The sequence below is a fragment of the Megascapheus bottae genome, chromosome 21 (genome assembly GCF_031878675.1).
Source record: "Megascapheus bottae isolate mThoBot1 chromosome 21, mThoBot2.hap1, whole genome shotgun sequence".
NCBI classification, from domain to species: Eukaryota; Metazoa; Chordata; class Mammalia; order Rodentia; family Geomyidae; genus Megascapheus; species Megascapheus bottae.
In genome coordinates, this window is record NC_143529.1 from 24,576,319 (window position 1) to 24,588,720 (window position 12,402).

At 43.7% G+C, this 12,402-nt stretch overlaps 1 protein-coding gene across 2 annotated transcripts in view; it reads left to right on the plus strand.

The window, feature by feature from the left end:
- The window catches only part of Cyp27a1 (cytochrome P450 family 27 subfamily A member 1), a 32,461-nt gene extending 20,336 nt beyond the window's left edge, over positions 1-12,125 (plus strand). For both annotated transcript variants that reach the window (XM_090354830.1, XM_090354831.1), the window contains exons 2-9: positions 6,360-6,550; positions 7,949-8,148; positions 8,275-8,472; positions 8,578-8,750; positions 10,886-11,052; positions 11,277-11,358; positions 11,444-11,656; positions 11,799-12,125. In XM_090354830.1, the coding sequence (XP_090210956.1) occupies positions 6,360-6,550; positions 7,949-8,148; positions 8,275-8,472; positions 8,578-8,750; positions 10,886-11,052; positions 11,277-11,358; positions 11,444-11,656; positions 11,799-11,918 (1,344 nt within the window). In that variant the 3' untranslated portion in view covers positions 11,919-12,125. The remainder of the gene's footprint in view (positions 1-6,359; positions 6,551-7,948; positions 8,149-8,274; positions 8,473-8,577; positions 8,751-10,885; positions 11,053-11,276; positions 11,359-11,443; positions 11,657-11,798) is intronic.
- The last annotated feature ends 277 nt before the right edge of the window (positions 12,126-12,402 follow it).

Consider the following 12,402-nt stretch of genomic DNA (forward strand, 5'->3'; position numbering starts at 1 on the left):
TCAGTGGTAGAGCACTTGCATAGATGTACAAAGCCCCTAGGTTTAATCCCTAGCAACCCCCCCAAAGAAATACAATTTAAATCTCTAAAATTTGAATCTCTGGCAAAAAAAGAATTATATATGTTAATTAGAATTATAGGTCTTACTAATCTCATTTAATGGAAGACCTCATAGAAAGCAATCAATTTTTCATGTAACAAAAATTTATTCAAACTTATTAGACCCAAATGTTTTTTCTATAGACTTATTTTTTATTTTTACTTTTTTTTTTTTTTTGCCAGTCCTGGGCTTGAGCTCAGGGCCTGAGCACTGTCCTTGGACTTTCTCAAGGCTAGAGCTCAACCACTTGAGCCTCAGCACCACTTCCGGCTTTTTTCTATGTATGTGGTACCGAGGAATTGAACCTGGGTCTTTGTGCATGCTAGGCAAGCACTCTACCATTAGGCCAAACTCCTCCCCCTTTTCTATAGATTTTAAGAAGTCAAGAATACTTGAATTTTATTTATCAACTGATATTACAGCATTTTAACTTATTTAATATGCCCTTCAAACCTTAAGTTTCATGAAAGGTTTAAAAACATTTTTCCCATTTATATTTATCTAATTTGTTTTTAACTGTTACATCTAGTTTCTTTATGAAAACTGGAATATTAGACAAGTATAGTCATTGATTTAAGTTATTTCCTTGTCAAAGAATATCCATAAAAATTTTTTTAAAAAGGGCCAAGAGTTTGGCCTAGTGGTAGAGTGCTTGTCTAGCATGCACAAAGACCTGGGTTCCATTCCTTGGTACCACATACATAGAAAAAGCCAGAAATGGTGCTGTGGCTCAAGTGGCAGAGTGCTAGCCTTGAGGAGAAAGTACAAGGACAATGTTCAGGCCCTGAGTTCAAGCCCCAGGACTGGCAAAAAAAAAAAAAGTTAAAAAAATGCTCTATTTGATATGCAGGCTATAATGACACTGCTTTGGACTCCATTGTTTTTAGTCAAACATATTTCTATGATTTTGAATATCTGTGGTAGATTAAGTTATATATCTATAACATATTGAATGCTGATAACTTGGGAGATATTTTGCTTTCATTTAATCAACAACGGTAGTCTTATTTGCCAAAGAGTTACACAGAAATCACTTTGTTGTTAGGCTGGATTTATAGTTTTATAACCTACGGTTAAACTCTGACATTAAAAAAAAAATCTAGCAGAGACAAATAAACCTTAATCTGGCCATAGCATCCAGGCACAAATATATACTAATAACTGTAAAGACATTTTCATTTTTAGTTTACCAACAACTTATTTATGAAAATTTTATTTGTCAAGTAATTTTAATTTAATAATGTTAGATTATCTGATTTCTCGCTTATCTAAAAGCAAATTTGAATAGCATGAAGATATAACATACAACTTATACACATAGATAGCACACATAGCTTTTTTTTTCTTTCCTTTTTTTTTGCCAGACCTGACCTTGAATTCAAGACCTGGGCACTGTCTGTGGACACTTTTTGCTCAAGGCTTGCACGCTGCCACTTGAGCCATAGCACCACTTCTGTTTTTTTCTGAGTATGTGGTACTGAGGAATCAAACCCAGGGCTTTGTGCATGCTAGGCAAGCACTCTATCACTAGGCCAAACTCCTGGCCACACACATAGCTTTTATTTAAAAATTTTAGTCCTAAGACATTAATATAGTACTATAAATTTACCAGTTTTTTTTTTAAACAACAACAACAAAAACAGTTGAAGCCAGGCGTGATGGCTCACACCTATAATCCTAGCTACTCAGGGGCTGAGATCTGAGGATCACAGTTCAAAGCCAGCCCCAGCATTAAAGTCCATGAGACTTTTATCTGCAATTAACCATCAGAAAACCAGGAGTGGTGCTGTGGCTCAAGTGGTAGAGCGCTAGCCTTGAGCTGAAGAGCTCAGGGACAGCGCCCAGGCCCAGAGTTTAAGCCCTATCACCACCAACCTTCCCCCCCACCCCCCCCCCCCGCCCACACACACAAAAAAAACACCCAGCTCATCCAAATGGAAGTGTGTGTGTGTGTGTGTGTGTGTGTGTGTGTGTGTGTGTGTGTGTGTGTGTGTGTATCAGTTGTGGGGCTTGAAGTCTGGGCTTGAGCACTGTCTCTGAGCTCTTCAGCTCAAGGCTATCGTTTTACCACTTGAGCCACAGCTCCACTCCCCTACCCTTTTTTTTTTTTCAAGATAAAATCTGAGCTGGGTATCAAGGCACCAGTGGCTCACACCTATAATCCTAGCTATTCAGGAGGCAAAGACCTGAGGATCACAGTTCAAAGCCAGCTCAGGCAGGAAAGTCTATGAGACTGTCTTAATCATCAATTAAAAGCCAGAAGTAGAGTTATGGCTCATGTGATAGTGTTAGCCTTGAGCATCCTGGAAGCCGGGAGGCCAGCACCTCCATTCTCAGCCTCTTGAGTGCTGGAATGACGGTAGGGCCATTGGTACCAGTTTCTTGTGCTTTATCTTCCTTTATTGCTCTCTGTCTCTGTCTCTCTGTCTCTCTCTGTCCCTCTCTGTCTCTGTCTCTGTCTGTCTGTCTGTCTGTCTGCCTGTCTGTCTGTCTCTCTCTCTCTCTCTGTCTCTCTGTCTCTCATCTATTCTTGCATTGTCTACAACTTTTTTTCCCACTTAATTTACTGACAATTTTAAAATATTTATTTATTATTATTATTTTATTCTTTGCAAGTCCTGGGGCCTGGGCACTGTCCCTGAGCTTCTTTTACTGAAGGTTAGTGCTCTACAACTTGAGTCACAGCACTTTATGTGGTACTGAGGAATCGAACTCAGGACTTCATGTATGCTAGGCAACCACTCTACCATTAAGCCACATTCCCAGCCCCTCAAAATATTTATTGTCTATTATATGTCAAACAATAGGATATAATGAAAAAACAGGAAATGGTTTCTGTTCTCCAGGATTTTTAATCTAATTGAAGAGATAAGATATTCACAGAATAATTAGAAAATAAGTAGGGAATATATATTCACACACATATTTATATATGTGTGTGTGTGTGTGTATATATAATATCAGTTGGCTGTACCAGATTCTATAAGGGTGGAGTGCTCTTTATCTATCACCGGATCCTTGGTCTTTAGGATGGAATAGGAGGAACAAAACAAGCACTTACTAAATGAATGTCATCTCTGGAGTTTCACCCGGTAAGGGCTAGCCCTCTTACTCTCTCATTCCTGAAAAATGATCTGTGTTCTGCAAAGTGGCTGTTAAGCATGTCTGCCTTGAGAAGCTTGGGGCTGCCTCGCTGGCTCAGGTTACCACCTAATGGTAGGTTCGCAGGGAGAGCACACATCTCTCAGCAAGTGTCGCAGTATCTTTCTAAAATAACTTCTTACATAAGTAGATCACTGAGTTAACTCCAGGAGAAAAGGAATATGAGTGAGGAAGGAATACATGGGATAGACAAAGCCAGAAACCCACCCAGGAACATCCACAGACAGCCCAGAAATGGTCTCAGAGAATTTGGATTCCAGGGGAAAAGCTTGTTGTACCCAAGCAAAGATCGTTTGTGAAGGAGAAAAAAAAAAGACCAAAACAAACAAAATGCCCTTTTTTTATTTCAAGATAATTGTAGAAAAATTGAAAAATAAATCATAGGACCCAAAAGATAAATTTGTCTATTATAGTGTTTCTTGCCACTGTTCACATTATTACTGTTTTTATTGTTGCTGTTATATATTTTAAGATAAAGTCTCCCTACGAAGCCCAGGCTGGCCTCAAACTCCTTCCTCCTGCCTCAGCCTCTTATGTGTGCTGGTCTGAATGAAAAGCCCCCACTCCTGACTTCTTTTCACAGTTCATTGTCTTCTGTTTGTTTGTTTTGCCAGTCCTGGGCCTATCAGGGCTTGGGCACTGTCCTTGGGCTCTTGGGCTTTCTCAAGGACAGAGTTCTACCACTTGAGACACAGCACCATTTCTGGCTTTTTTTTTTTTTTCTATGTATGTGGTACCGAGGAATCAACCCAGTGCATGCTAGGCAAGCACTCCACCACTAGACTAAACTCTAGTTTTGTGGGTCATGGGGCTTGAACTCAGCCTGGACTCTGTCCCTGAGCTCTTCAGCTCAAGGCTACTGCCCTACCCCTGAGCTCAGCCCCACTTCCCGTTTTCTAGAGGTTAATTGGAGATAAGAGTCCCAGGCTGGCTTTGAACCATGATCCTCAGATCTCAGTCTCCTGAGTAGCTAGGACTACAGGCGTGAGCCACCACACCCAGCCAGTTTATTGTTTTTTTGTGGGTTTTTTTTGGTACCAGTCCTTGGATTTGAACTCAGGACCTACATACTGTCCCTGAGCTTTTGTGCTCAAGGCTAGCACTCTACCCCTTGAGCCATAACCCCACTTCTGGTTTGTTTTTTTTTTCTGGTTAATTGGAGGTGAGAGTCTCACAGACTTTACTTCCTTGACTGGCTTTGAATCATAATCCTCAGATCTTAGTCTCCTGAGTAGTTAAGATCATTGGTATGAGCCATTGGTGCCCAGCTTACTTTAGTTTTTTTATGTATCCATCTGGCATTTCTCTATAAAAGCAGACATTCTTATTTAGTTCTCCCTTCCTGGACAGAGGGCATTAGACTTTCTCACTCAACAACCTATCTTTCGTATCTTTCCATATTTTTATATAAGATGCTTCTCGGTCCCTTTTAAAGCTATTACATATTCCATTGTGTGGATGTCTTTGTCCTTTCTTTGTAAATTTTTCTGGACAACAAATTGAGTGGTGTTTTCTTCTATAATATGAGTGATCTCTTATTTGTTTTATTTGAGGAATGTGTATTTGGAATTGACCCTAAATGAATCTCTTCTCTATAATTTTAGTGATTTTTATTTTACAGAAATCCTTTGGCTTAATTTTTATGCTGGAGCAGTTTCTGATCCTCTTAAAAAGCATTTGTGTAACAATTGTGAAAGAGAAAAGACATGGGAAGCCACTATGTTTTATTATCTGTGGATTCTTTTTAGGTTTTTATCAAACCCCATAACACCAAGTGTTTTTCTTTCCCTCTAGTTCAGTAACTATAAATGCTTGGTTGCAGGGTCAACTTATCCTTTCTCTTCCCTCCCTCCTCCTCTCCCTTTCCTTCATTTCTTTCTTGAATTGAGGACCTTAAGTTTCTGTTTGGCTTTTCCACTCAAGGCTGGCATTCTACCACTTGAGCCACATCTCCATTTTTATCTTTTTGCTGGTTAACTGGAGATAAGAGTCTCACAGATTTTCCTGCCTGGGCTATTTTTGAATCACAACCCTCAGATCTCAGCTTCCTGAGGAGCCAGGATTACAGATATGAGTCCCCAGTGCCCCACTTGCAAGATCGAGCCACAGCACCACTTCTGCCTTTTTCTATGTATGTGCTACCAAGGAATCGAATCCAGGTCTTCATGCAAGTTAGGAAATCACTGTACCATTAGGCAAACTCCTGGTCCCTAAGATAATTTTTTTTTCTTTTTCAGTCCTGGGCCTTGAACTCAGGGCCTGAGCACTGTCCTTGGACTTTTTTCCTCAAGGCTAGCACTCTGCCACTTGAGCCACAGCACCATTTCTGGTTTTTTGTATGTATGTGGTACTGAGGAATCAAAACACAGTGCTAGACAAGCACTCTATCACTAGGCCAAACTCCCAGCCCCCTAAGATAATTTTTGAAGGGAGAGCTGGGGTTAAAATTGAGATCTTGTGATGCTAACTAAGCCTTCCACAACTAAGCTACATTCCTAGTGCTTAAGATAAAATAAATGAGAGTTACATAACTGAGCCAATGCCTTCAAAACAACAGCACACACTGCGTGGCTTACTGCACATTTGGTCTTGTCTTTCTCATCTAGCATTTGTTGTTTTTTTTTTTTTTTTGCTTTTCTTGGAATTTTTTTTTTTTTTAGTTTCTTTTCCTTTACTGAAAACAAGGCATTTGTTTTCATCCCCTCAGAAGTTCACATGTTACAGTAGATTTAAATGCTAAAGCAGAATCTTAGGCTTTCTATCTCAGAGATCAAGATTCTTTTTTTTTTTTTTTTTGCCAGTCCTGGGCTTGAGCTCAGGGCCTGAGCACTGTCCTTGGACTTTCTCAAGGCTAGAGCTCTACCACTTGAGCCTCAGCACCACTTGTGGCTTTTTTCTATGTATGTGGTACCCAGGAATCGAACCCGGGTCTTCATGCATGCTAGGCAAGCACTTTAACCACTAGGCCAAACTCCCAGCCCCCACAACGCTCTTTTACACAGCCCCCTTGCTCTGATGTAGCCCTCTGAGGTATCCTCACTTCACCTCTTCTGCCTACCTAGCTGGGCCTGCTATTCAGCCTTGACTGTCTCCCACAGGTGCTGAACAAGGCCACATACGGTCCAATGTGGATAAGCTATTTGGGGTCTCAATTCTTTGTGAACGTGGCCAGTCCTTCCCTCATGGAGCAAGTGATGCGGCAGGAAGATAAATATCCTATAAGGGACTACATGCATCTATGGAAGGAGCACCGGGACATTCAAGACCTGGCCTACGGGGTCTTCACCATGTGAGCTGGGTCTGAAGGGACTGGAACAGGGCCTCAGAGAACCAGGTCCATAGCGCATGGGGCACTCAAGTCAGATGCAGGGCAGAGTGGGATCTTTCTGCATTCTCTGAGCTGGATGCTCAGTCGAGCAGGCAGATGTTGGGATGGCTGAAACTCTAGGACCATTCATAGGTTTTCCATATTATATGACTTGGGAGAAAGGAACAATTCCTCACTCCTTGGATTTATGTTTCTGATTTTTAAAATAGGAGCTTTAGGATTAGAATATCTCCAAAGGGTCCCTGAGGTCTGCACTGATGCACCTTTACATTATGGTTGAAGAGATGTCCTTTTGTAGTTGAGAAAGCATTATTACCATCTTATTCAGGAGGGCTCTATTTATTGTTTCAAAAATGTACCAGAATTTTGATGATGTTCTAAAAACTAAGTGCCAGTGATTGTATATAGAGATTCCCTTCTTGAATACTTGTTTGTTAAACATGTCATTTGAAATATGATGTAAAAATCAAGGTTAATAAATTCTTTAATAAAAAACATGTACCAGCAGCCAGGCACTAGTGGCTCATATCTATAATCCTAGCTATTTAGGAGGCTGAGATCTAAGGATAGTGGCACAAAGCCAGCCCAGGCAGAAAAAAATCCATGAGACTGTGATCTCCAATTAGGCACTAGAAAACCAGAAGGGGTACTGTGTCTCAAAGTGGTAGAGCACTAGCCTTGAGCAAAAAAGCTCAGAGATAGCACCAAGGCCCTCAGTTCAAGCCCATGACTGATAAAAATAAATTAATAATAATAATAATAAGAAGAAGAATGTACCAGTCAACTACCAGGGGATAATGCCTGTAATTCTAGCTACTCAAAAGGCTGAGATCTGAAGATCATTGTTCAAAACCAACCGAGGCCCGGGTTCGATTCCTCGGTACCACATACATAGGAAAAAGCCAGAAGTGGTGCTGAGGCTCAAGTGGTAGAGCTCTAACCTTGAGAAAGTCCAAGGACAGTGCTCAGGCCCTGAGCTGAAGCCCAGGACTGGCAAAAAAAAAAAAAAAAGAAAGTTAAGACTACAGCAGTGACAAATTAAAGGATGGATGGAGTGCACTATTTGAAATAGAATCAGTGGAGATAAACCATTTCCAATGCTAGTATTTGTAATTGGTTATGTCACTGACTTCTAGCTTTGAGCAAAAAAGAAGCTCAGAGACAGTGCTCAGGCCCAGAGTTCAAGCCCAAAACAACCAAACAAAACAATAACAGTGGCCTCAATGATTGTATAATTCTAAATACTAGGAGTCTAAGAGTTCCTTCTGCTGCGGTGGGAGGCAGTGCGGGAGTAGGCTGAGAAGAAACAATTTAATCACATTCTCTCAGGCTTACAGTGCCACTCTTTATGCTGTGCAGAAATGGAAAAAACTGGTGGCATCTGCGCCAGGCTCTGAACCAGCGGTTGCTGAAGCCAACGGAGGCCGCGCTTTATACAGATATTGTAAATGAAGTGATCGATGACTTTATAGTTCGACTGGACCAGATTCGGGCAGAGAGTACCTCTGGGGAACAAGTACCTGACATGGCTCATCTCTTCTACCACTTTGCCTTGGAAGGTACCCTTGCTCGGGGAAGGGCTAGGACAGGAATAGGTCAAGGCTAGGCTGTGCTCTGCCTCCTCCAGGCCTTTGAATTCTGTGTGCCTTGGCTTTGCCTCCTCTCATGTTCTCTGTACTCTCCAGCCATTTGCTACATCCTGTTCGAGAAACGGGTTGGCTGCCTGAAGCCCTCCATGCCTGAGGACACTGCAAATTTCATTAGATCGGTTGGGATGATGTTCCAGAACTCAGTCTATTCCACCTTTCTTCCCAAGTGGACACGTACCCTACTGCCTTTCTGGAGACGATACCTGGATGGCTGGAATACCATCTTCTCCTTTGGTGAGGAATCCCAACCAGCCTAGAAATTGGCCTAGGACCTTCTCCCTCCTGCCACCAGCTCTCAGAGTACCTTGACCTCATCCTCCATCCTCATTACCCCTGCAGGGAAGAAGTTCATTGATGAGAAAGTTCAGGAGGTAGAGGCTGAACTACAGGCAAGAGGGCCAGATGGGGTCCAGGTGTCTGGCTACCTGCACTTCCTGCTGACCAAGGGACTGCTCAATCCTCAGGAGGCCCTAGGCAGCCTGCCTGAGCTGCTAATTGCTGGAGTCGACACGGTGTGTGAGGGTGCTGGTGAAGAGACCAAGGGCTTCTAGCTCCTGTTCTGCACCAATTGCTTTTTGCTCCTGATCCTGACCTTCAGATCTTACCATAGCTGCTTCTCTATCAGTAGCTGCGGGAGGCAGGGATGGTCCCTTTAACTCCCAGGGCTCTCTTGCCCTCTCTCTCAGAGCGGGGATAATTCATCCACTAGGGACTCAACTTTCTCTTGCCTAAATTTAAGAGTTGGAAATTTGTCCTGGAGTAATTTCTATCTTGATAGCACTACTTTCCAGCCTTTTATTTATTTATTTGCCAGTTGTGGGGCTTGAACTCAGGGCCTGAGCACTGTCCTTGGGCTTTCTCAAGGCTAGAGCTCTACCACTTGAGCCACAGCACCACTTCCAGCTTTTTCTATGCATGTGGTACTGAGGAATCGAATCCAGGTCTTTGTGCATGCTAAGCAAGCACTCTACCACGAGGTCAAACTTCTGGCCCTTTCCAGCCTTTTTTTTTTCCTTTGTTTTTTTTTTTTTTTTTTTTCTACTAGTCCTGGGGCTTGAAATTAGGGCCTGGGCTCTGTCTCTGAGCCTTTTTGTGCTCAAGGCTAGTGTTCTACTACTTGAGTCACAATGCCACTTCCAATCTTTTCTGAGTAGCTTATTATACATAAGAGTCTCATAGACTTTCTTGTTTGGGCCGGCTTTGAACCTTGATCCTCAAATCTCAGCCTCTGGTACCTGGCTCCACTTTTTTTTTTTTTTTTTTGGCCAGTCTTGGGCTGCTCAGGGCCTAAGCACTGTCCTTGGATTTTTCTCAAGGCTAGAACTCTACCACTTGAGCCTCAGCACCACTTCTGGCTTTTTCTAAGTATGTGGTACCAAGGAATCGAACCCGGGTCTTCGTGCATGCTAGGCAAGCACTCTACCACTAGGTCAAACTCCTGGCCCCCTGGCTCCACTTTTTTTATTTTTTATTTTTTGGTTGTGTGAGGTTTCTTTGTGTTACAATCTCTATTGGGTTTTGTTTTCTTTTTGCAATTTTAGATAATTATTATTATTATTACCATCCACCAAGGTAGTTGATGAATACAGTGCATCTTGATCAATGTTACCCCCTTTCAACATTCTTACCCACCATCTCCCAACCACCCTTTCTCTTTTTTATCTTAATTTTAGGCTGAATGTTTTGCCTTTTATTTTATTTTATTTTATTTTTTTACCAGTCCTGGGCTTGAGCTCAGGGCCTGAGCACTGTCCTTGGGCTTTCTCAAGGCTAGAGCTCTACCACTTGAGCCTCAGCACCACTTCCGGCTTTTTTTTTTCTATGTATGTGGTGCCAAGGAATTGAACCCAGGTCTTCATGCATGCTAGGCAAGCACTTTAACCACTAGGCCAAACTCCCAGCCCATGTTTTGCCTTTTAACAAAGCAGTTTATGTGTACAATGCATTTTGATCTGTGTCACCACTTCAACATCTTCATGCCCCTTTGACTCACCCCTTCCCTTATATTTCACAATTCTTTTCTCTCTTTTTTTTCCTTTTGATTCAAGGGGCTTGAACTGTGGGCCTGGGCACTGTCTCTGAGCTCTTTAGCTCAAGGCTACCTCCCTACCCTTGAGCCACAGCCCCACTTCCCATTTTCTAGAGGTTAATTGGAGATAAGAGTCTCATGGCTTTGTAGCCCTGGCTGGCTTTGAACCCTGACCCTCAGATCTCAGCCTCCTGAGTAGCTAGGATTACAGGCATGAGCCACTGCGGCTTATATTTCTCAGTTCTGTGGTATATGCGATGAACTCTTGCCTGCATTCTCCCTTTTCCATCCTCCATTCTTCTACCCCTCTCCCCTTGCCCGACCCTATACTCTTGCAAGTTCCCATTTCCTGGTACTTATTTTGTTGGGCTTTGACTTTGTCTTATAAAAGAATCCCAGTCTTAGTGTTCCTCTCTTGCTAAAAGTGCAATTCTCTGTTGTGCCAGTCCCTGGCCCACTATGGATTCAAGGTGGTCCCTCCGGTCCCTCCTCTTTCCTACCATACCTGCGGCAGATTTATTTCCCCCATATTTTGCAAGCACCAATCCCATAATTTCCTGTCACTCAGCCTCTTGCCTAGAAATCCTCCTTGACTCCATTTCCCCTTCTGTCTTCTAGTCATCCAACACGCTGACATGGGCGTTGTACCACCTTTCCAAGAATCCAGAGATCCAGGAGGAGTTGCACAAGGAGGTGGCAGGGGTGGTGCCGGTCGGGAAGGTGCCCCAGCACAAGGACATTGCCCACATGCCCTTGCTCAAAGCTGTGATTAAGGAGACCCTGCGGTAGGGTGAAATTCCTGAAGCCCCCGGTCTTTGTGTGTGTGTAGGGGGGATAATTCAAGGAATGGGGACTGGACTGCCTGTGGGCTGGGGATAGGGACAAAAGAGAGTTGTGAAGAGGGGCCAGCGGACCAGCTAGCTACAAGAGAGAAAAGTAGAAGACACTCTGCCCCCCCACCCGTGCCCCCAGGGCTGGATGTAGACCCTCAGCTTTCTTTTCACTGCAGCCTCTACCCTGTGGTCCCCGCAAACTCTCGGATCATCATGGACAAGGAAACTGAAATTGATGGCTTCCTCTTCCCCAAGAATGTGAGTTGGGGCTATGGAGCTCAAGTGCCAGCAGTGCCCGCAGCCCTGTGCTAATGGATTTGTGCTGCACCTTCTTCCACTGTAGACCCAGTTTGTGTTCTGCCACTACGTGGTGTCCCGAGACCCCACTGCCTTCTCCGAGCCCGAGAGCTTCCAGCCTCACCGCTGGCTGAAGAAGCAGGAGTCGAATGTGTCCAATGTCAAGCATCCATTTGGCTCTGTGCCCTTTGGCTATGGGATCCGGTCCTGCCTGGGCCGCAGGATTGCAGAGCTGGAGATGCATCTGTTGCTGTCAAGGGTGAGTGGGGCAGGAGGAAAGATGGGTGGATCGGGAAGGGTGAGAAATCCGTGGGAGAGGCAGGCAAGTTCAGGGATGCAGGATGCAGAGGCGGGCAATGAAAGATTACCACAGACTGCTCCTGTGCTCTTTCCTGATACAGCTGATACAGCGATACAAGGTGATCCTGCCTCCCGAGACTGGGGAGGTGAAGAGTGTAGCCCGCATTGTCCTGGTTCCCAATAAGAAGGTGGGGCTACGCTTCCTGCAGAGACAGAGCTGAGAGCTGGGCCCCTCCCTTCCGGGGCCTTGTTCCAGAAGCCTCAGCTCTGGTATACCTGCCAGCTGGATAAACTTAAACTCTCTTCTCACAGAATTCAGTCAACCCTTTGAGCAGTGACTGCTCAGATGAAAGGCCATCCCCTATTCCATCTTTCCTCTGGATGATATAAAATAAAAGGACCCCTAGTACTCATGAAGAGGTCATTAATCATTGTTTGTTTTTTTGATCCTCAACATCGGTACTCTTCTGAGTTTGGGGAACACCTTTGTGCACCTGACAATCATGATGGAAGGCCTTCCTGTGTCTCTCCTTGAGTCTTAAGAACATTATGTATTTCCCTCAGCTTTTCAAGAGGGGTTTGGGTCATACTGGGGTAGCGGTGGCAATGTGCACACATGGGGGTCTCACAACAGTATTGCTTCAGTGGTAGATATTAGAAGCACCCAGCTGTGCCTGGGTATGGACACTTGTGGTCCAGATATTT